Source organism: Gobio gobio (genome assembly GCF_949357685.1).
Source record: "Gobio gobio genome assembly, chromosome: 19".
NCBI classification, from domain to species: domain Eukaryota; kingdom Metazoa; phylum Chordata; class Actinopteri; order Cypriniformes; family Gobionidae; genus Gobio; species Gobio gobio.
The window spans coordinates 5,036,571-5,061,792 of record NC_137112.1 but is presented as its reverse complement, the minus strand read 5'-3'; the positions used below and the strand labels follow the sequence as shown (position 1 = coordinate 5,061,792).

General features: G+C 43.6%; 2 protein-coding genes across 2 annotated transcripts in view; one reads left to right on the top strand and one right to left on the bottom strand.

The window, feature by feature from the left end:
* The window catches only part of traf3ip2b (TRAF3 interacting protein 2b), a 1,379,907-nt gene that overhangs the window by 1,059,670 nt on the left and 295,015 nt on the right, over nucleotides 1-25,222 (bottom strand). Inside the window, exon 10 of the mRNA XM_079844563.1 lies at nucleotides 21,466-21,601. The gene's annotated coding sequence lies outside the window, so the exon portion shown is untranslated. The remainder of the gene's footprint in view (nucleotides 1-21,465; nucleotides 21,602-25,222) is intronic.
* LOC307143136 (GTPase IMAP family member 8-like) lies at nucleotides 721-23,742 on the top strand (the record flags this gene model as incomplete). Its single annotated transcript, XM_079844440.1, has 5 exons — nucleotides 721-886; nucleotides 20,110-20,778; nucleotides 22,489-23,289; nucleotides 23,405-23,509; nucleotides 23,627-23,742. 5 exons carry the CDS (start codon nucleotides 721-723, stop codon nucleotides 23,740-23,742), a joined length of 1,857 nt encoding a protein of 618 aa, XP_079700566.1.

Genomic DNA, 25,222 nt, shown 5'->3' with positions numbered 1-25,222 from the left:
ATGCGTTAATAGATCCGAGCTTAAAACTGCACATTTTGTTTACACAGACTATCCTCGCCTCATAACGAAGCCGTGAGCTCTTTTCTGCTTGGAGCGATTTCCGCGAGTCCAGATTTAACCACTGATCATGACGAAATTGTGTGTAAGTAACTTCTAATGTGTTTCTCATTCCTTGTTTAATTTTACCGTGACTGTTTTTATTAATACCAGTCTCATGTAATTGTTTTCCAGCTGCCTGTAAGACGTATTATGAATCGACACGCCGGAGCTTCAGATACAAACAACCTGAACTTACATCGCAGGCGGAAACTGCGAAGTTTAGCTCGGAGTCGATCAAGAAGAAAAAGGGTAAGATTTATTATATTAGATCCGTTTTTTGTCAATGTGAGTATTTTTCAGGTTGCTTATTGTCTTTATGGATTGTATTACAGTTGCTGGAAGCAAGAGTGTGCTGGATGAGGTGGACATTTGGAAGTCCGCGACCATTGAACTCATGTTTGACTGTATTTGACTCTTTCTCTGCTGTAACGGATTCCTTGAGCTGCAGCGAGTCTCTTTTGTTCTTCTGTCACCACTTTCAGTGTGTGTTTGTTTATTTGGCCTCTCCTTTCTCCCGAGGCTGAGAATCTTTCCTCTGATTGGTCGCCGCTGCACCTCTTCGGTTTCCGTGGCCTCGCTGTCCGGTTAATAAGACGCGGTCAGAGCTCACAAGAGACAGACATGAGGAACCTGCAGACCACCCAGGACCAGAACTTCTTCCGCGAGCGGATCGTGAAGGAGGCCTACATGCGGCTGGCGTGGAAGACGAAATACAGCGAAGAATACCCGACCACCTACACGTCTCGCAGGTCCAAGTCCATCGGTCTCTTTAACCCTCCCTCTGCCGGTAAACTCACGCTGCCCCCGCGCCAGTGCGCCGGTCCCTGAGTGAAGCCCCTCTGATGAGGCCCGTTCTCCCATTCATTTTCCCATTCTCTCGTCCTGGGATTATGGATGGAGATTAGGTGAGGAAAGAGGAGACTTTAATATTTACTGTAGTGTTTAGGATTTAAAACGTTTAGCAATAGTAAAAGTGATGCTTTTTGTAAAACCCACTAATGATGATTTTGTAGTAATTCACTGTTTGTCACACTTGCTTTTCAAAAGATGGTAATGTTTTTTTAAAAATGTTTTTTAGTGTCTTCTGCTCACCAAGGCTGCATTTATGTGATCAAAAATACAGTAAAACAGTAATAATGTGAAATATTATTACAATTTAAAATGAACTATTTTCAATGTGAAAATATTGTAAAGTGTAATTTATTCCTGTGATCAAAAATATGCATCCTTTCCTGTCATTCAGACCTGCAAAACATTTCAAAAAAAGTTGGGACAGTAAAGCATTTACCACTTTGTAATGTTGCCATTCCTTTTCACAACACTTAAAAGACGTTTAGGGACTGAAGACACCAAGTGATGAAGTGTTTCAGGTGTAACTTTGTCCAATTCTTCCTGCAAACAAGTCTTAAGGTGGGCAACAGTACGGGGTCTTCGTTGTCCACACATTCTCTATTGGAGACAGGTCGGGACTGCAGGCAGGCCAGTCAAGTACCCGTACCCTCTTCCTCCGCAGCCAGGACTTTGTAATGTGTGCAGAATGTGGTTTTGCATTGTCTTGTTGAAATATGCATGGACGTCCCTGGAAAAGATGTCTTCTTGAAGGCAGCATATTATGCTCCAAAATCTCTATGTACTTTTCAGCATTAATGGTGCCTTCACAGAAGTGCAAGTTACCTTTGCCAAGGGCACTGACACAACCCCATACCATGACAGACCCTGGCTTTTGGACTTGTTGCTGGTAACAGTCTGGATGATCCTTTTCTTCTTTGGTCCGGAGTACACGGCGTCCATTCCTCCCAAAAAATACCTGAAATACTGATTCATCTGACCACAGTACACGTTTCCATTGTGTGATGGTCCATCCCAGATGCCTCCGAGCCCAGAGAAGTCGACGATGCTTCTGGACACTGTTAACATAGGGCTTCCTTTTGGCACAGTACAGTTTTAACTGGCATTTGTGGACGTAACTACGTCTTGTGGTACTTGACAAAGGTTTGCCAAAGTAGTCCTGAGCCCATGTGGTGATATCGCTTATAGATGAATGACGATTCTTGATGCAGTGCCGCCTGAGGGATCGGAGATCACGGTTGTTCAGCTTAGGCTTGCGCCCTTGTCCTTTACGCACTGAAATTCCTCCAGATTCCTTGAATCTTTTAATTATGTTATGCACTGTTGAATATGAAATATCCAAATCTCTTCCTATCTTTCTTTGAGGAACATTGTTTTTAAACATTTCAATAATTTTCTCACGTATTTGTTGGCAAACTGGCGATCCTCTGCCCATCTTTGCTCCTAAAGGATTAGACCTTTCTTGGATGCTGCTTTTGTACCAAATCATAATTACAATCACCTGTTGACATCACCTGTTTCAAATCACATCATTATTTAACCATTTTACCTCATTACTAGCCCTAAATTGCTCCTGTCCCAACTTTTTTTGAAATGTGTTGCAGGTCTGAATGACAGGAAAGGATGCATATTTACAAATGACATGAAGTTGACCAGACAAAACATGAAATATTGTGTGTTCATATTGTCTGCAATGAAATACAAGTCAAAGTAAATGTAGAAATCACTTCTTTTTTTGTGTGTGTTTTCCATACTGTCCCAACTTTTTCTGATTTGGGGTTGTAGAAGAAGAATACAAATTTCAATACAGCACTTTTACAGTTAATTTATGGAGAAATGTAGATGGATTAAATGGGTAACAGTTTTGCAAACTAACTCTGGTGTCTCATAACAACCGGTAAACCAACACTGCTGACCGCTGGTTCATAATTAAAGGGTTAGTTCACCCAAAAATGAAAATTCTGTCATTAATTACTCACCCTCATGTCGTTCGACACCCGTAAGACATCCGTTCATATTCGGAACACAAATGAAGCTATTTTAGTTGAAAGCTGATGCTGAGAAAGGCTTCAGATAGGCCTCCATTGGCATTCAGTACATTCACACTCCCAGGACCCATAAAAAGCACTTAAAACGTTGTTACAAAGTCCATCTCACCACAGTGACTCTACAATCATTTTACGATTCGACGACAATAGTTTTTGTGCGCAAAAAAAAATCTAAAAAACACCTTTATCCAACTTTTTCTTGTCTTCCGTGTGTGCCTCCACGACGCATGCGCGAGAATATGACGCAGATCCGGCATTCGGACACATGACCCAGAAGCGATTTGTTTACAAGCAGAGGAAGACGCGCGTATCTAAGCTGTTGAATTCTACATTGATCGTGCTTTAGGTCTCGGCGTGGTTCTCAAGATGGGACTAAAGTGTGCATTTCATGGATTCCCGAACTCGCGCATGCGTCGTGGAGGCACACACGGAAGACAAGAACAAGCTGGATAAACAGGGGCGTAGCTAAGGGGGGGAAAGTTAGGACGATTCTAAGGGCCCACACACTTTTGGGGCCCCCAGAGATCGGTTTTATTGGTAGTAACAGTACTAGTAGTAATGTATTATAAATGTATAATCTACCAAAGAGTTAAGGCCTTTGCACACTGAGTCCGAGATTTTCGCATGCGTTTTTTCTTATTCGTGATCCGAAAAATTCGTCACGCTCAGAGACCTTGCACACTGAGTCCGATGCGTATTAATGAATGCGTTACGAAAAAAACCGCAAAACAAAATGCCGTCTTCAAGTAGTGATGATTTTTTTTGTCCTCTCTCTTAAAAAATGAAAAAGAGGAAATATTGGGTCCATCCACTTCTGCGATCGCGTAGAGAGGAAGGAGAGTTCCTCTTATCAAGGAGCTGCGGGATTATCCAGACCGATTCAAAGTTTACTTTAGAATGTCAGTGACTCCGTTTGATGCTTCGCGCGCGCACACACACACACACACACACACACGGTTTACAGGGACTTGGTGTGCTATAATTATAGCTGTGATATAATAATATTTGTAGTATTTTTGATACAATAATATTTGTATATGTAGGTATCTGAGCACTGGCGATTCATTCACCACCATTGCCAGCAGTTTTAGGTTGGGCATCAGCACTGTGGGAAAAACGGATGCGAAAAACGGATGAGAAAAACGCAGAAAATCGAACCTGTTCCGATTTTTTTTTTGACGGACGAAAGTTTCGGAGGCAGTGTGCAAGAGTAATTGACATAACGTGAGGTCAAATTAATTTTTTGACGTGCGAAAATTTCGCATGCGAATTTCGGACACAGTGTGCAAAGGCCTTTACAAATATAAAAAAATGATGGCGCATTTCCGGCAAAATCCAGCAAAACGCTCCACTCATGAACCGCTCACACTCACGGGTAAAACTACGTTCACTCATATCCCACTCCGACATGACGTGCTATAATTGTTGCAGCCATTAAGGTATTTATTTTTATATTTATGTTTAAATATTATAATGTGGGTTTTTTATGTCTATGTTGTCTATCTATGTCGTTTATGAAAAGTGAACAGCATGAGATAGGACACATCATAAGATGAATGGAGTTGATCAGACATGATTCATTGACCACTTCATTAAGTTTTGTTTTGTATAAATTTTATCTTAATTTTAATCAATGTTTCATCAGCCAATTGGGGCATTCTGGGTTGAGCGAGCGGAGCTTAATTGGTCAGTATTATTAAATTGCAGACAAAGATTTTGGATAGCTAGGTTGGTGTGGTAGAGGGCCCAACATCATGTTCTTTCATAGGGCCCAAAATTGCTAGCGGCGCCCCTGTGGATAAAGGTGTTATTTTGATTTTTTTTGCGCACAAAAACTATTGTCGTCGCATCGTAAAATGATTGTAGAGTCACTGTGGTGCGATGGACTTTGTAACGACGTTTTCAGTGCCTTTTATGGGTCTTGTGAGTGTAAATGTACTGAATGCTAATGGAGGCCTATCTGAAGCCTTTCTCAGCATCAGCTTTCAACAAAAATATCTTCATTTGTGTTCTAAATATGAACGGAGGTCTTACGGGTGTCGAACGACATGAGGGTTAGTAATTAATGACAGAATTTTCATTTTTGGGTGAACTAACCCTTTAACAAGCACTGGAGGCTTTCAGTCCAGCACTGAACACTCGCCTTCTGCATCTCTGATTATAACCGCTTCGTTTGATGATGATCTGTTCTTCATTCTCATCTGTGGGGCTGATGAATCAGGCAGAAGTGTGAATGAATGTTAATCCTCTCAGACTCAGGCTGTACATCAGACAATATTAAACCAACACACAAAGGGTGTCATTTATGTCATTTAATAATAGCAGACACTTGTAACTAGTTGTAATCACATTTTGAACACACTGGCTTAAAAGTACTCCAAGATAGAGACAGAAAGGTCAAAAACGTTGCAACCATCCACGGTCTCCCTAGGGAAGTATCCGGTTTTGAACGCAGCCATGTCTGATAAGGCAGCGAGTCAGCAGCCAAGGTGTGGCTTGTGAGTGTGTGAGCGGGTTGAAATGGGTTCATTCACTTGAGAGCCCTGTGTAATATGTGCTGCTCTTTCCTCTCAATAAAAAAATAAACACAACAGAAATGCCTTCTGAGAAACAGAAGTTCGGAATTCATCTCATCATAGAGATGTGGATATGATCCAGCTCTGAGACTCACCGTCATCATGACGACAGCAGGTGAGCTCATTTAAATCACACAGTGTTATGATAGTTTGATTATAAGTAGCCTATAGGTCTGGATATGTAAGACTATAGTTTTAATTCATCTTTTTTTCATGATAGGGCTGTGCGATATTGAAGGAAAATGCGATATGCGATATCCTTGTTAAATAACGCGATATGCGATATTGCTTTAAGTGTGTCAAATCTATTTCTTTCCCCAACTGATATCTTTCACTTAAAGCATAACCGACTGTGTTTACATGAATGCTCATCAAGACAGCAATTTTGACAAAACTGTGTGTGTATTTGACAGTTTGAGTGTGTAACAAGACACTTAAAAGAACGGCTTGTGCGCACGTTTCGGTGTGTTGTGTGTCTGACACTATTTTTTACGGTCTATGGTCAGACAGCAGAGTAGTTATTTTTTGCAAGTTATTGTGTTTAAGAACTCTTTTTAACGTCAAGCAAGTCACATAAGTAACAGTCGTGTGCCCAGTCTTATCTCTGTTATAGTTATGCGTCAACCTAAAACATACACTTTTCACAATGTTGAAGTAGCCTATTAAAATCATTCAGATATTGCTATGCATATTGCGATATGTACATTTGCGATATTTCGATAATTTCGACATACAGAATGTCTCTTATCCTGATCATCATATAATCATTTGCTCGTTTCATGTGTCATTAAATGGAAGAGAGGCTCTATCGGTTATGGCAAGCGGTTTTGACTTTTATTAATTCACAGGATATGCATTTTTGACATCAATGATTAAATTTTCACTAGTTCAAATGCTAATTCCTGATATCAACAATTCAATTTCAACTTGTAAAAATTGTATTTTCACAAGTGAAATGTCACCATAGACTGCCATTCAAATTCATATGGTTGATATCAACAATTTACATTGTATGTAGGCCTATAAAATTTGTTGAACTTGTTGATGAGGAAAATTAGGCCTTTAACTGTATTATACATGTATATGCTCTCATTTATTGCTAGGGTGAATGTATTATTATTAATATAGTCATAGATACAGCATCTGCTGGTTTGGGGAATATATGAACACGCAGGGAGTTGTCTTGCCCTCAGATAACCCTCTCCTATCATCACATGATCACGTTCAAAGTTCACATTGAAAGATACAAGTTTAAGCCCGACTTACTTGGATTTACTTTTCTTTGGGACATTTTTTTGCTCGGATAAAAAAGAAGGCGGAGCTGATGGGAGAAGGTAATGTTTACATGTAGTTTAAGATGTCAAATTATCATTTGATTTTGAACTCATATAAATGCATTCTCTACTGTAAACAAAACTGTTTAGCCCTTTATCTTGTTTAGTATATCTGTGAACTATCTAAACCAATCTCTCTCACCTAAAGGTGTCGTGTGTGGAGTTAAGCATTTATTTTCTAGTTGGTTAACAGGTTTTTATATCATGAAAACATAATAAATAAATTGTAATTAAAAACCACATTAAACTTTAATGAAATCAGAGCCCGTATTTATCAAGCCTCTGAGAATTACTCACAAGAACACTGCTAAGAATTGACTTAATGAGTTTAAAAAGTGTTAAACTACAAACATGACGGATGTGCGAGTCCGACTGTATAAGGGATAGTTCACCCAAAAATTAAAATTAGCCCATTATTTACTCACCCTCAAGTCATCCTAGGTGTATACAACATCATGACTATAATCACTGATACCCTTTAAGAGGAAAGGAGCACAAACCTTTAACAAATTGCATTTAAACAAATAGCTAGCAGCCATTGGTGGACCTGTGGCCAAATTCTTCCAGTGAGGAGCACATGAGAGATTCCTTTCCAGATAATTAGCATTAGCCCCTTTTTCTCATCTTTCCCTGTCACCATCTCTCTCGTTCTCTTTTTTTCTCAATCTTTCTTCACCGTCCCTCAATCTTTCTCTTATTAAGAAGCTAAATGTGCAAGATAAAACCCAAAGTCAGAGAGAAAGAAAATGAACACCATCCATTTTGTTCCTCTGACAAATACCAGAAGAAACGATACAACTGTCCAAATGAGAGCGCTAAAGGTAGTAGTGTGTTTGTTTAGAAACTCCCTCTAGAGGTTTGACTGAAAGAGCTGTTTGTGTTTCTGTATGGTTCGGGGTCACTTGTATTATGTGACGTGAAGCTGGAAACCGGAGACAGGTGTGGATGGTGAAAATTTACCCGAGCTAATTCTAAACACACTGTGAGGAGACACACAGGATCTGTGAGAATTAAAAAAGGATCAGAAGACAAAGTGTTGGGCTTTAGTAATCGTTTTGTTATAAAAATAAGGATATTTTTCTTACACAAATGCAGCACTTCAAAAGGTCTTTATTAACACCCTGTAGCCGTGTGGAGCAGTTATATGATGATAGATGCACTTTAAAGCTACACTGTGTAACTTTTTTAGTTTTTTCTTAGCTAAAAACACTTAGTTCTTTCAAAAATATATGTGCTCATTAATGTATATTTACTTCTTTCAAGTAATAAAGTATTCTCTTAAGTTTAAATATGCCATTGAAAATACATACGGGTAATGGGTTCGAATGCGGGTCGCCATGTTGCCCCTCCATCTTGAAAGTACATCAGCCAAAGAGGGACATACCCGTAAATTCAAGCTTCGCCTTTCGCGTTTTAACACTCGATGGCACCGTGTCCAATGTGGACGAGGTCGAACTGGAAGCCATATTAATCTTGGACTAAATCGGCCACTGTAGGAGTTAAAACGAAATCGGAATTGAGAGGAAGAGAAACTAATATTCCCTGGATGGTCATATACCTTTTCACCGCTAGATGGGGGAAAATATCACACAGTGTAGCTTTAATAATGGATAGATGCACTTTTATGATGGATAGATCCACTTTCATGATGGATAGATCCACTTTCATGATGGATAGATGCACTGTTATGATGGATAGATGCACTGTTATGATGGATAGATGCACTGTTATGATGGATAGATGCACTGTTATGATGGATAGATGCACTGTTATGATGGATAGATGCACTGTTATGATGGATAGATGCACTGTTATATAGATGCACTGTTATGATGGATAGATGCACTGTTATATAGATGCACTGTTATGATGGATAGATGCACTTTCATGATGGATAGATGCACTGTTATGATGGATAGATGCACTGTTATGATGGATAGATGCACTGTTATGATGGATAGATGCACTGTTATGATGGATAGATGCACTTTCATGATGGATAGATGCACTGTTATGATGGATAGATGCACTGTTATGATGGATAGATGCACTGTTATGATGGATAGATGCACTGTTATGATGGATAGATGCACTGTTATGATGGATAGATGCACTGTTATATAGATGCACTGTTATGATGGATAGATGCACTTTCATGATGGATAGAGATGCACTTTCATGATGGATACACTTTCATGATGGATAGATGCACTTTCATGATATGATGGATAGATGCACTTTTATGATGGATAGATGCACTTTTATGATGGATAGATGCACTTTTATGATGGATAGATGCACTTTTATGATGGATACACTTTCATGATGGATAGATGCACTTTCATGATGGATAGATGCACTTTCATGATGGATAGATGCACTTTCATGATGGATAGATGCACTTTTATGATGGATAGATGCACTTTTATGATGGATAGATGCACTTTCATGATGGATAGATGCACTGTTATGATGAATAGATGCACTGTTATGATGGATAGATGCACTTTTATGATGGATAGATGCACTTTTATGATGGATAGATGCACTGAACACTCACACTCACACACACAAACACACACATCCACAAAAGCATTGCATTGAAAGCCCTTGAATGAGCCTATGAATGAGCCAGAGTGTTTTATTTTTGTATTTTTGTCAAATAAAACAGTCACTCACAGATACTCTCAAACAAATGAATTAAATGATCCAATAACTGGGAAATTTAAAATCGATAAATAAATAAAGTTGTTAAAGTTCAGCCCATATGTAGCCATTGAGTTCTATTTTCATCTAGTGGCTATTGATATTGCAGCTTTAATCATAGGTCACCAGATGTCACCAAAGTCACCAAATTTTTAGGTTTTGGCTCTCTGGACTTGCTGATATGTTTTTTTTTTTTTCAACTGAAGTTAAAGAAATATTAAATATAACATAAAAATAAGCATATTTTACATAAAAAATATGGTACTTTTAGAGGTAAATAAATGCATTAATACTCCAAAAATCTCAAAAAAGGCATAAATTGATCAAATTAATTTGATCAAAGATAAAACCTTCATGCCCAAATGTGTCCATGAAGAAGGGATCATAGACTGTAAAAAAAAAATATGGACGTAGTGTCCGTGACGTCACCCACAGGATTCTGAAGAGCAGTTTTAAAGCATAAAGTCGGGTCGAGCTGGCCGTCGCCATCTTGTTAGCGTGTCATCGCGCGTCACTCCCAAATAATAGAAAATGTGCAAAGAGGCGGGACGTGGGCGGAGCTGAGGTGATGTGATGACTAACAGACAGCAGACAAACAGCAATCCACCTGTCACTCAAAGTGACCACGCCTTTAATTATGCAGAACTTTAAGGCGTTATAATGTAAACGAATGAGTTATAAAATAATTCACCCCCTTCACAGTCGTCATGAAGGACAAAATTAGTCGTATAGACCAAAACCACAATTTGTCCCATGCTGCGTTCCACTCTAGTTTTAGACACGCACTTGCGAACTTCCCTAAGCACTTGCCCTCGGGAGAATCCCGCAGCCATTTTGAAGTGCGTTCCACTTCGTGAAGTGGACAAGGGAAGTTTGTATGGACAGACCCTTGCTCCCTCGATTTTGGCCGAGGGAGCGAGTCTACTTCATATGTACACTTCAGGCAGCTTCATATACCACAACAATGCAACATGATTGTGATGTCACCGCATATCGCGTTTAATTTACCCCACCACAAACAACTCTATGATATTTTTATTATCTTTAAAAACAATTAAAACAACCCAAATACACCTATATACATATAAAATGCTGCATTAAACAATTTCGTAAAGGAAAAAAAAAAAATTATAATAAATAAACTCCATATGGATTCGAAGTGATCAAGGACTTAGGACGTTCCAGTTTTAGTTCAGTCCATTGCAAATGTTCCTCCAGTAGTGTGCACTCATGCAACGTAAGCAATGAAGCACATCCGAGTGAACGAGACAGAGGGAAGTTAACGAGTGAAGGGCATGATAAAAATGAACAAGAACGCAGCACCAGACTGTAAACATGTGTTCTTCTGCTGTAAAGTTGGGCATTTTGACATGAGCTCAAAGAGTTCCCTTTCGAAAGGGAACTCTCGCTGCGTCTAGCTGACGCTATGGGGGAACGCCCTAGGCGTGACTGGTGTCTGAAGCTACTATCGAATCACGGCAAAGTCTTTGACCGACGTCAGCCCATGACGTCATCGTCGTCCGACCCGGAAGTATATAAGTGCGCTGTGCCAACACGGATACATCTTTTTCGTCTTCAGGGACTGTCTGTTTGAAGCGGTATCTGCGGATCCGGTAAAGTAGAGAGAAAATGAAACGCACAGAGAAGACTAAGCAATGCTTTAGGAAGTGTGCCGACCCGTGTCAGAGGTTTCTGACACCGGAAGACACACACACTCTGTGCGTTTTCTGCCTAATGATGGATAGATGCACTGTTATGATGGATAGATGCACTGTTATGATGGATAGATGCACTGTTATGATGGATAGATGCACTGTTATATAGATGCACTGTTATGATGGATAGATGCACTGTTATATAGATGCACTGTTATGATGGATAGATGCACTTTCATGATGGATAGATGCACTGTTATGATGGATAGATGCACTGTTATGATGGATAGATGCACTGTTATGATGGATAGATGCACTGTTATGATGGATAGATGCACTGTTATGATGGATAGATGCACTGTTATATAGATGCACTGTTATGATGGATAGATGCACTTTCATGATGGATAGAGATGCACTTTCATGATGGATACACTTTCATGATGGATAGATGCACTTTCATGATATGATGGATAGATGCACTTTTATGATGGATAGATGCACTTTTATGATGGATAGATGCACTTTTATGATGGATAGATGCACTTTTATGATGGATACACTTTCATGATGGATAGATGCACTTTCATGATGGATAGATGCACTTTCATGATGGATAGATGCACTTTCATGATGGATAGATGCACTTTTATGATGGATAGATGCACTTTTATGATGGATAGATGCACTTTCATGATGGATAGATGCACTGTTATGATGAATAGATGCACTGTTATGATGGATAGATGCACTTTTATGATGGATAGATGCACTTTTATGATGGATAGATGCACTGAACACTCACACTCACACACACAAACACACACATCCACAAAAGCATTGCATTGAAAGCCCTTGAATGAGCCTATGAATGAGCCAGAGTGTTTTATTTTTGTATTTTTGTCAAATAAAACAGTCACTCACAGATACTCTCAAACAAATGAATTAAATGATCCAATAACTGGGAAATTTAAAATCGATAAATAAATAAAGTTGTTAAAGTTCAGCCCATATGTAGCCATTGAGTTCTATTTTCATCTAGTGGCTATTGATATTGCAGCTTTAATCATAGGTCACCAGATGTCACCAAAGTCACCAAATTTTTAGGTTTTGGCTCTCTGGACTTGCTGATATGTTGTTTTTTTTTTCAACTGAAGTTAAAGAAATATTAAATATAACATAAAAATAAGCATATTTTACATAAAAAATATGGTACTTTTAGAGGTAAATAAATTTATTTATTTACTTTAGAGGTAAGTAAATAAATAAATTTAGAGGTAAATCAATGCTTTAGGAAGTGTGCCGACCCGTGTCAGAGGTTTCTGACACCGGAAGACACACACACTCTGTGCGTTTTCTGCCTGGGCGAAGAGCATGCACGGGCAGTTCATGAAGGAGCTGCCTGTGAAAACTGTGAGCGTTTTCCCGTGAGAACGCTCCGTTCTCGTCTGGCCCTTTTCCTGAGGGAAGAGGGTACAACATCTGGGGCTGCCGATGTGAGTCCCGCTCGCGCTGAGGCGGAGCGGCGGTGTTCATCGTGGGGCTCCCAGATGGAGCTCGCTGATCGTCTGGAGAGAGGCGTGGTTCTCTCAGACGATCTGGCGGCTGACGAGAGCGAGCTGCAGGTCGACGTGGAGAACGAGAGTTCTCGGCCGAGCTCTGCAGCGGCTGCTCTTCGGGACGGGCAGGAGATGGCTGAGGAGGGTGGTAACAGCGACCAGGATCAGCCTGGATCCTCTCAGCCACCCTGTCCCGCGTACGCCGAGCTGCTGGACGCTATGGAGCGCGCCGCGGACAGGCTGAGGCTGCCCTGGCGGCGCGCTGAGGGAGAAGTCGCTCGTGGAAGGCTCGACGATTGATTTCTCCCCGGTCATAGGCCAGCACCCCAGATGAGCCTTCCATTCCTCCCGGACCTGCATACTGAGGTCCGGGCGGCATGGAAGAATCCGTTGTCTGCCCGCATTCACCGACATCAGCGGGCAAGCTTCGCTGATGTCGAGGGAATGGGTAGACACGGGTATGAGTCGATGCCGCCCATAGATGAGACGTTCGCAAACTATCTCGTCTCTGGGCAGGCATCGACGCTGAGAGCTCCAACTCTGCCATCCAAACTGCTGAAAACAACCTCGCGGTTAAATGGCAGGGCGTACGTGGCAGCATGTCAGGCTGGTGCGACCCTGCACACGATGGCGGTGCTGCAGGCGTACCAGGCGGACCTGCTGGAGGATCTCGACCAGGGGGCCGGGCTGTCCCCTGAGGCGGTTTCTGAGCTGCGCCACACCACAGACCTGGCTCTCCGGGTCACCAAGCAGACTGCTGCTGCTATCGGCCGCTCAATGGCGGCTATGGTGGTTACGGAGAGGCACCTGTGGTTGAGCTGGCTCAGGGAGGCGAAGGCGCGCTCAGCGGCATTTAGAACGTGCATACCGCTGAGATCTGCGCCCCCACCCAGGCAGGCGGGACCTGGTCCTTCACGGCTTGAGGGCCGTAGAGTGGACCAGAGGGTTAGCGTCTCCTCTTGTGGCACAGAGGAGACAGGAGTCCCGCAGGAAAAAGGATCTGAGGGAGGTGATCCAGGACAAACGCTCTCGGCGTTGGTGATGGATCACTTCCCTTGAGGGCAGTTACATCTTAGCCCTCTCCTTTTTCCTTTTTAATGTCTTTTAATGACTTTTTCCCAGGCGCTTCTTACATCAGGCCTGAGGCGGGCCCATGATGAGTAAGAACTATGCTCTGACGGCCCGCCCCGGACTTGCTCATTTAGAACGCCGCTTTCAGGCATGCAAGGGCGGTAGAACATGGCGGTGAGAGCTGAGTATTCGCTCGACATGCCGCAGATGAGAGTGGTCATTTTTGTGTATAAAACTAAAAGATGTATTTCTTACAGACCCCCGGTTCCTGTATAGATATGGGTATTTATGTCAGAGAAACCTGTAGTTCCCCTGTAGTAAGTGGCTTAGTACAGCGCCAGGCTCTGGGCTGTGGAGGTGAATGTGTTGTCTTTCCCTGGGCGGTCAAAATGGCGCGAGGCAGGCCACCGCGCATGGTTGTCACATATATGTAAGGAGGGCCTCCTCTCATATTGAGAGTGGTGTGTAGGCCGCTGCTCTTTTCTTTGAAATGTTTGCGGAGTACTAAGCGGTAGCACACCCTTCTGGGAGAATGGAGTGTTTTGTCTACCGCTTAGGGGTACTATGTGTCTTTGGTGACCCTAAGCCAAGTCTCTTTTAGAGTGTGTTATAAGGGACTGAGCGCTGTTGCGTCAGTTGGGATGTGGATGACGGAGGTGCGTTGCTGAAAGCATTGTCACCTCTGGCTGTTCACTTCGTGATTCTAGCCGGTTGTACCATCTCTGCGTATGTTAGCCTCCTCTCATTGAGAGTCATTGGTTCAAGTAGCAGCCAGCTTGGCAGAAAATTCTGGCAGTTGCTTTTCGCCTATTGTAAGACTCGTACAGCTTGTAGGCTTACAAGCCTCCCTGGGAACGGGTCCCCATAGCAGTGCAATGGGTAGTTATTAGTCAGCCAGTGGTCTAACTGTCAAGGTTTTCGTAGCAGTCAGGGTGAGCTTGCTACCAGGTGGTAGGCCTCACCAGGCCTCCCTGGAAACGCGTTCCTGAGTCAGGTACTAGGGGAGCTAGTAGGGCTTGCTATCAGGTAGTAGGCTTCATCAGGCCTCCTTGAAGGCCAGGGCCGATGGTTGACATCGGTATGGCTAGCCTGACGGGCTATCACGTGGTAGGCCTCATCAGGCCTCCGTGGAGACGAGCCCCTAAGGTCTTTTTTGTTACTCTCACATTGTGAAAGCAAAATGTTTGTTATCAGTTGGCAGGCCTCTAAAGTTAGGCCTCGCTGGAGGAGTGCTCTGAGTCTCAGTCACTTGACGGTTAGCACGGTTGAGTTTGTGCTAGCAGGTGGTAGGCCTTACTAGGCCTCCCTAGTAGGCTTGCGATCAGATAGAAGGCCTCATCAGGCTTCTTTTTGAGGGTGAGCTTCCGGAGTAGGTTTCCCGGGCAGCTAGCATGACTTGCTATCGGGGTAGGCCTCACCAGGCCCCCTGGGAGGGCAAGTATCGATGCGGGGCATCGGGAAGAAATAGCCCGGCCGGCTATCAGGGCATAGGCCACGAACTTAGCCTCCCTAATGGTCGGCTGTTAGGTGGAAGGCCTCAGTCAGATGTTTGGGCATCGGGAGTATTCTAGCTTGGCAGGCTATCAGGTGGTAGGCCTTATTAGGCCTCCCTGGAGGTACCGATGTTTTGGCATCAAGGTAGAGCTAGCCTGGTTGGCTATCAGGTTATAAAAGAGCCATTACACTCGCCTGAGGGTCGGCTGTCAATTGGAAGGCCTCAATAGGCCTCTTGAACAAGGCACATTATCAGTTGGAGGGCCTCGACCAGGCCTCACTGGAGGAAGTACCGATGGTCACATCGGGACAACTAGCCTGCCGGCTAGCAGGTTGCAGGCCTCATCAGGCCTCCCTGAAGGCCTGTTGTAGCTGGAAGGCCTTAACCAGGTCTCTCCAAAGGCGAGCACCGGCGCACGGCGTCCGGGTCTGCGGCCTAGCAGGTTATCAGGTGGAAGGCTTTACAAAAGCCTCCCTGAAGGTGAGTTCCCAGGTTATGGTCACTAGAACAGTAGCATAAAATGCTATCTGACAGTAGGCCTGCACCGGGGTGACCCAGAGGCAGGTAGTAGGCCTCATCAGGCCTCCCTAAGGCGTTCCTGGGGCCCAGTCACTTGAGAAACAGTTAGCAACAAGGCGCAAACAGGTAGCAGGCCTCTCCAGGCCTCCCTAAAGGCTGGCTATCAGGTAGTAGTTCCTGAATCTGGATACTTGGCTAGCCTGCGTAGCTTGACTGTCAGGTAGTAGGCCTCCATTAGGCCTCCTTGAGAAAACAAGTTAAGAAAACAGTTTTCCAGTTACCTTGACAGACAACTTCAACTGTTATCAGGTGGCCCACGGGACCTCCCTAGACGTAACCTCAGCAGTTAGCATGCTTCGCTGGCAGGTGGTGGGCCTTTCTAGGCCTCCCTAAAGGTGAGCTTGAACGCTCTTAAGGTTGGCATATATTGCTGTCAGGTAGTAGGCCTCACAAGGCCTCCCTGAGGGTTGGATTCCCGAGCCAGGACGCTCGGGCAGCCAGCATGGCGTGCTGTTAGGTAGTAGGCCTCTATAGGCCTCCCTGGGGGAAGAACTCGCTATCAGGTAGTAGGCCCACGGGGCCTCCTTGAAGGCGAAGTTCCCAAAGTAGGCACTTCTTGGTTAACAGTTCTCTGTGGTAGAACTTGTGTTAGTTGGGCCTACAGCTGAGGGTTACCCGCCAGGCAGGTTCAGTTGCTCCCCTCACTGAGGGTCGTCTATGAGCATACAGCCGCCTGAGCCTGGTCAGACGGTCGTAGGCCTCTCGTGAGGCCTCCTTACTGCTTTGAAACACAAGCACCTGATAGATCCTTGATTTGAGCAGGCAGACTCCCCTCGCTAGCAAGGGTTGTAAAGCGCTATGCTGAGTATTGCTCTCTTGGATAACCCGTCTCTGAGTTCCGGGCTAAGTAGGACTGCCAGTGTTTCAGTCCCTTAGTTTGGATTAGGGCTGTCAAAATTGCTCAAAAATGACGTTCGAATATTCCCTCTAAATAAAGCACGAATATTCGAACTATTCGAACATCTGGTTGCGCATTTTATCAATGACGCGCATTACGTCAATAACAGGACAAATGAATACAAAAGACACATAACTACTTATATAGGTAGTCTATTTAAGTTTAAACATATTTGACAACGTATTACCTACACAAAAACAAGTAAATCACTAATGGCTAAAGACCGCAGACCTCACTCTCTCTCGCCCTCACGCTCTCTGCGCATAACGGTTTAAATGAACACACACACATTTTGAGACTGATCAAGAGTTTTGTGCAAGCAATTTAAGGTCGCGACTCTTGTCCCAAATATAGCAGGCTTCATTCAGTGATTGAAACAAATATTAATATAAGTTTTACAGCATATTATTGAACGCTCCGAGCGAGCTGTGCTGTGGTAAACATGGAACTTTTCCTTGACATGAAACGGTAAATAATCAAACCAGTGGAAGCCGTGCATTTATCCTTCATTCATGCAATATCTATTCAGTCAGTACCTCGGTTCCATTGCTTGACAGAACTCCCTGAAGCCTGCCCCATCCACGACACTGATCGCTCTCATGTCCTTACAAATGAACTAAATTAATATCTCCGTTATGGCCTCGCGTGTTGCAGACAGAGAGCTTGTGGCGGGCGATGCAAAGTAAGGGTGGTCCAGTTTGCACATACAAATTAGTTGCTTATATTTACAAAACGAGCCTACAAAAGCATAAAAAAGCCTGTTTAATAAAGAAAAGTGCACGAAACTAAGTGAAAACTCACTAAAGTGTTTAGTGAAATTAGGAAACATTTAGATATCATAAATTGAGTTGTATAAGTTAACGTTACATTTCTACATACATTTTGTTCTCATGTCACAAGTAATATCAAGGTTTATTTTGATCTGTTTTACATGATTCTTTTGTAGTGTGGTTTTCGGTGAAGTGTACTAAAATAAATATCGTCACCTGTGTACATTAGCCCACTTCTTCTCGACGCTTTTCCTGATAGTTTATAGAACAATTACTCCGAGTCGCCATCTGTCGTTTCAAAGAAAAGCACAACGCCGAGCGCGTCAAATATAAACGCCTCGTCCGTTTGGGGAGGAGCGCGCGCAGTCAGCGTGGGCTCGCGCTCTGGAGACGGGCCAAAGTACACAAGGCTTCAGGCGCGCTAGCGCCCACTCGCAAAGCAGACAGCCACGCCTCTACTACCGCGGGCGTTTTTTCCCCCACATTTTTTTGTTTATTCGAATATTAATTTTCACCTTCGAAATTCGTTTTTTAAAAACTATTCGAATATATATTCGAATTTAGAATATTCGTTGACAGCCCTAGTTTGGATGCCTCCTGGGCACCATCCAGAGGCTCTGTCTCTGAACAGACAGGGTTGGCTAAACCGAAGTGTCCATAACACTTGGGGCACCAGGTCAGGCCTCCCTGTTGGCACTCGGAAGAACTTGTTTTCCGAGCAGTGACTGGCTGGGGCGCCTTCGGGTCCCCTAGCCACATTCCCTTAAAGGGACCCCTTCTGTCGAAGTAGTGGTCCCGGGCCTTTGAGCTGTCTAGATAAAACCTCACGCAGTGGCGTTAGGGTTCCATTTAGTCGCATAGCTTGGGCTATGACTGTAGGGAGTGCTGTCGCTGACAGCCCAGTGTGACCTGAGGGGGAGTTGCTCAGGTTTTTCAGTTGAATTTACTTGTGTTGACAGTTGTCACTGCCAATAGGCAGACACTCCCCTCAGCATGGCGGCGTTGGTATATCGTTCCCCGTAGCGTCAGCTAGACGCAGCGATAGTTCCCTTTCGAAAGGTTTCGAAACGTATGTAACCTCTGTTCCCTGAGAACAGGGAACGAGCGCTGCGTCTCGTTGCCATGCTTCAGGGCCTATCTGCCACACAGTCCCTTCAGACGAAAGATGTATCTGTGTTGGCACAGCGCCCTTATATACTTCCGGGTCGCACGACGATGACGTCATGGGCTGACGTCGGTCAAAGACTTTGCCGTGATTCGATAGTAGCTTCAGACACCAGTCACGCCTAGGGCGTTCCCCCATAGCGTCAGCTAGACGCAGCGCTCGTTCCCTGTTCTCAGGGAACAGAGGTTACATACGTAACCTGAGACGATTCTGCTCCTTCTGGAGTCTGTCTCTAGTGGCCAGTCGATGAACTGCAGTTTAAGTCACCGCGTTGGCTTCAAGAGAAATTGCGGGGAGGTTGCCGCTTGGATGGGATGCACATAACTAAGCGACAGAGTCCGTTAAAGATGACAAAGTAGTATGTCCCAAAGCTTGCTCTTCTGCTACACACTCAAAAGTATGTACTTTTTCTTCACAAAAAGAGTACTTACTTTTAGGTCGTAATATAAGTAGGCGAATTAGGACGCAGCATATGACTAAATACATGGGCGTCGGAAGTAAAAAAAATGTGGGTGGGTCCTCAGAATTTTTTTACTGGAGTAGATGCCAATTACATTAAGTATAAATATACCACTTTGATTGCTAAACGTATAGTTCGGAAAGACAAAATTACGGAAATCCCCATATCATTGAGAGCGGCAGTAGTGTAGGGGTAAAACGCACGGCATCTAGTTTTGACACAAATCGACCCGCGGTTCGAGTCCGCCTTTCGCCGAGCTCAATCTTCTTCCTTTTTCCCATCACATATCAGATCGGAAAGGCATTTATTTTCAATAAAAATTAAGAAAATATTAGAAAAGTGCAAATAAAGCATCTAACATTTGTGTAATAATAAGTGTTTATTGATTAGGGGTAGGTAAACAGACATGTGCTGAATGTTAGAGACAATAAAAGTGAGTGGGTCCAATATCATTGATCGTAAAAAGTGTGTGGGTCTTGTCCCACTCACATACAATGGTTCCGACGCCCATGACTAAATATTAAGTGTCAGTCTTAAGCCCTGGGTATACTTGAATTTCCGTGTCTGGACGCATCTCACGCAGTATATTCTGCCCGAGTCCCATCCCGAAGACAACAACTCCCAGGATTCTGCGCTCAATCTCTGCATCCTCAAGCTACGCCTTTGTTTTGATTAGGCGACCTCTAGTGGCGGAAAATTACATATTGTACCTTTAATTAGTTTATTTACTACTAAAATGTACTTTTTGATTTTTGAGTGTGAATCACCGTTGAGGTTTTGATACAATCTTTTTATACAGAATTTGCTTTATTAAAATAATCACACAATGTTTTTTTTTCTGACAGAACTGAGAGCCGTTGTTCTGGGGTGGCAGAAATCTGACAAAGCCTCAGTGATCAACAGCATTTTAGGTGATGATGTTGCATCTGACAAACATTTTGTGAAGTCTGTGAGGAAAGACGGTGAAGCGAACGGAAGGAAGATAACTCTGATTAACACTCCATGCTGGTGGGAGAATTTTGGTTTGCAAGATTCTCCCGAGGTGGTCAAACAGGAACTGGTTTGCAGTGTCTTCAAGTGTCCACCAGGGCCTCATGTCTTTCTACTGGTCATTAATCTCAGTTTGCCTTTCACTGAAGAAAACCGACTCAGCGTTGAGAAGCACATTAGTCTGTTTGGTGAGAGAATCTGGAGACACACTGTAGTGCTCTTTACACAAACCGATTCCCTGAAGGACAAATACACTGAGCAGCGCATAAAGAATCCAGATCTGCAGCAGATCATACAGAGATGTGGAGGAAGATTTCACGTTTTTCATTTCAAAAACAAAAGTGTTGGAGTCAAAGAACTACTAATCGAGATTGATGATGTTGTGGCAGCAAACGATGGCAAGCATTTTGAAACACATGATGAGATTCTACAAGAGATGAAGAGAAAGAGAAATGAAAATGAAGAACGAGCAGAAGCCAGAAAAAAAATGTTGCAGGACAAAAGAAACCTGCTGAATGAAATAGGTAAGTAAACCACACCAATGTATACAAGTCAAAAGTTTGGCTAATTTAAGGGCTTTTCATACTGTGCTTAACCCTGGGCAAGATTGGGTTCACGAGAATGAGACAAGACTTTTACATATTATTTTTTTAAGAAATCCTCGATGATGAAAGCTCCGACCTGGATTCGAACCGTGGTCTCTGGTGTGGGAGGCGGTGCTCTTAAAAGGAGGCTAAAGTCCTCAGTCTTTAGCGTCAGTCGCTAAAGATCAGGGGAGTGAGGTTTACACTCCCAGCTCTTACTGACCTACTTAACACTCACCCCCCTGAACCTCACTCCCATCAGGGTCATGGCACAAAAAACGGGTCCTACTCAACCCGCTCCGAGCGGGATTCGAATCGTGGTCTCCCGTGTAGCTGGCGGGCGTGCTAACAAAGAGTCTAAAGACCACAGCCTCTAATGTTAGTTGCTAGAGCGCTGCTTAAGATATGGGGAGTGAGGTTTATACTCCCAGCTCTTACTGGCCTACCATACACTCACCCTCCTAAACCGCACTGCCATTCGGGTCATTGCACCAAATGTAACCGGTCCTACTCGAGCTGCTCCGAGTGATATTTGAACCCCGGTAGGTCATCCGGATACTTTTTGCCTACTCTTTTATGTGTACTGTGAATTCGGACACACTTCTTTTGTTACATACCTTTTTTCACCTACTATGTAGTAGGGAAGTATGCGATTTTGAATGCAGTCATAGTAATATGAGTATATGCATTGATACAAATAAATGATGTATTACTCTTATCTGTATGACCATAAATTATGGAGTAGGCCTATTTTAAGTTTTCTCTGTCAGGAAAAATGCCAGTGATCGCGCCGGCGCCTTCATGTCATATAAGCAGGCTATACTTCAGCTTCCACACTCCACACAAACTCTTGGATATGTGCCTTATAATATGGCATATTTATCTAGGTTAACATTAGAGCGAGCGGGCAAGCCAGACGGATAAGTTCTCTTCACGTGTAACCCCTCCTGTTCGAACTGCCTGCTCCAAGTGAGACTTGAACTCGGGTCCGCCGGCATGGGAGTTGGATGCTCTAACAAGGAGGCTAAAGGCTGCAACCTCTAGCGTCAGTCGCTAGAGCGTCTCTTGAGATCAGAGGAGTGAGGTTTACTCACACAGCAACTACTAGCTGGCCTCTGTTACACTCACCCCCCTAAACCTCAATCCCATCCGGGTCATGGCACCAATGTAACCAATGCCTTGCCTGTCCTATTGCAACGTCTCTGAGGTTGTTAACCCAGGGTTTAGGAATGTAGCGTGAAACAGAATACCAGGGAATAATTGTTAACCCCGGGTAGCCTATATTATGATCAAATGTAAAGCAAGATAATCCGGGATTCCAAGTATTTGAATGACCCAGGGTTAATTATTTAAAGTGTGAAAATCCCTAAATATGTTTCTCTTTGATATTTTTAAGTAAAAGCTTCTGCTGATGTGATTCAAATTAGTTTTGTAGATGAATATAAATTGAAAATATATATTTCTTTACATAACTTTTCATTTAAAACGTTTACTTTTAATTAATATATAACGTTTTTGAATGGATTTGAAGCATCACAAAGTGCTCATCATATATTCAAATTTATTAAAGTATGAACATTTTTCTTGCACATCTAATAAAGTTCTAACAGATTTTACCCCTCACTATTTTGTTTGTTCATTTTTTGGAAGAAGAAGCTGTGGCTCCGCTCTCAAAACTGAGAATCGTTCTGCTGGGTTGGATTATGTCTGGGAAGAGTTCAACTGCAAACACCATCTTCAATGATGACATATTTCAGATAGAAAAGGCACAGACACGCACAAACCATACAGGTGAAGTAAATGGCAGAGAAATAACTGTGTTGGACACCCCAGGCTGCTGGAAGTATTTCTCATCTAAATTCAACCCAAAGTTTGCTCAGGCTGCAATCCTGGAGAGCATAGGCCAATCACAACACATGCAATTCCCTCACGCCATGATCCTGGTGATTCCTGTTGATAGTTCATTCAAGAATGAACATAAAGGAATCATTGAAGAGTATATGGCTATTCTCGGAGAAGACGTCTGGAGACACACCATAGTTCTGTTCACATGGGGTGACAGGTTTCCAGACGTATCAATCGAGCAGCACATCGAGGGTGAAGGTGAAGACCTGCAGTGGCTGATTGAGAAATGCAGGAACAGATATCACGTCTTTGACAACACAGACAAGAAGAATCGAGCTCAAGTCGCAGAGCTGCTCCAGAAGATCGATGAGATGGTGGCAGAAAACAGTTTGTTCCGCCTCAAAACTCAATGTGCTGCAGAAGTGAATGTCCATGAGACTGATACACAGCAAGATGAGGAAAGAAGTCTGAATGCTGACCAGTTACTGAAGTTGATGTACCAGGAGATGAAAAACAGGCGTAAAGAGATTAAAAAGAAGCTACTAGAATTAGAGATGGATTTTGCTGAATGTAACGATGTCGATAGCATAGATAAGCCTCCAAATAGTAAGTTAGCAATACTGTCTTATAATTTCCATAGACATGCAAGCAGCAAAGACTTATATAAATGTTCACATAATGTTGCATTTCAGCCCTTTTGTGTGTCATCTTGCTTTTACAGTGTCGGATGATAAACTCATGGAGAAGATAAGGAGAGAAGTAAGAAGATGGGAAGCAATTATAATGGATGGGATGTTGAACATTCAGAATACTGAAGCATCATGTGGTGAGTTATTATAGCATTACATGAAACACATTGCTTAAAGGAAAATATTTCATTTTCACATAATTTAACAATGGTTAATTCATGCCACTTACTTTGTCATATCCATGACACCTACAGGTAAAATGATTCAAAGTACAGATACAATGGTGTTGAGGTGGCTTCAGAAATGTGAGGAATACAGCTCATCTAAAACATCCGGATATGAAACAAACTCCGAACCCAGTGATCTCTAGAAGATCCAAAGAGACAATATACATCCAAACTTCAAATGATGATGCCTACAAAACAGTTTGCATTGGTTTTAAAGCAAATTTATTTAACAATTATTTAAATGTGTTTTTCTATGTTAATTAATATGTTTGTGTAATTCTAATTAATATCTGATATTGTTTTATGATATTGTAACATAGAGTGAACTCAAGAACAAAGGAGAGCTGGATCCAAATGCATTGAGTTTAATGATAAAAATAAACATAAAACGGTAAGCTATGGTCAGCGCTGTTCACTTTGAAGATGACTGTGGAATAGGAGACTCTGGCGTGGTGGCCATCTTGCCTGAGGGCTCAGGTGTGGTGGCAATCTTGGCTGCAGACTCTGGACTGTTGGCCATGACTGGATGAGACTCTGGACTGGCAGCCATGACTGGATGAGACTCTGGACTGGCGGCCATGATGGGACGAGACTCTGGACTGGCGGCCATGATGGGACGAGAATCTGGACTGGCGGCCATGACGGGACGAGACTCTGGACTGGTGGTCATGAGGGGACGAGACTCTGGACTGGTGGTCATGACGGGATGAGACTCTGGACTGGCGGCCATGACTGGATGAGACTCTGGACTGGCGGCCATGACTGGATGAGACTCTGGACTGGCTGGCATGACTGGATGAGACTCTGGACTGGCGGCCATGACTGGATGAGACTCTGGACTGGCTGGCATCACTGGACGAGACTCTGGACTGGCGGCCATGACTGGATGAGATTCTGGACTGGCATGACTGGATGAGACTCTGGACTGGCATGACTGGATGAGACTCTGGACTGGTGGCCATGACTGGATGAGACTCTGGACTGGCGGCCATGACTGGACGCGACTCTGGACTGGCTGGCATCACTGGACGAGACTCTGGACTGGCGGCCATGACTGGATGAGACTCTGGACTGGCATGACTGGATGAGACTCTGGACTGGTGGCCATGACTGGATGAGACTCTGGACTGGCGGCCATGACTGGATGAGACTCTGGACTGGCTGGCATCACTGGACGAGACTCTGGACTGGCATGACTGGATGAGACTCTGGACTGGTGGCCATGACTGGATGAGACTCTGGACTGGCTGCCATGATGGGACGAGACTCTGGACTGGCAGCCATGACAGGATGAGACTCTGGACTGGCTGGCATGACTGGAAGAGACTCTGGACTGGCGGCCATGACTGGATGAGACTCTGGACTGGCGGCCATGACTGGACGAGATTCTGGACTGGCGGCCATGACTGGACGAGACTCTGGACTGGCGGCCATGACTGGATGAGACTCTGGACTGGCGGCCATGACTGGAAGAGACTCTGGACTGGCGGCCATGACTGGATGAGACTCTGGACTGGCGGCCATGACTGGACGAGACTCTGGACTGGCGGCCATGACTGGACGAGACTCTGGACTGGATGGCATGACTGGACGAGACTCTGGACTGGCGGCCATGACTGGATG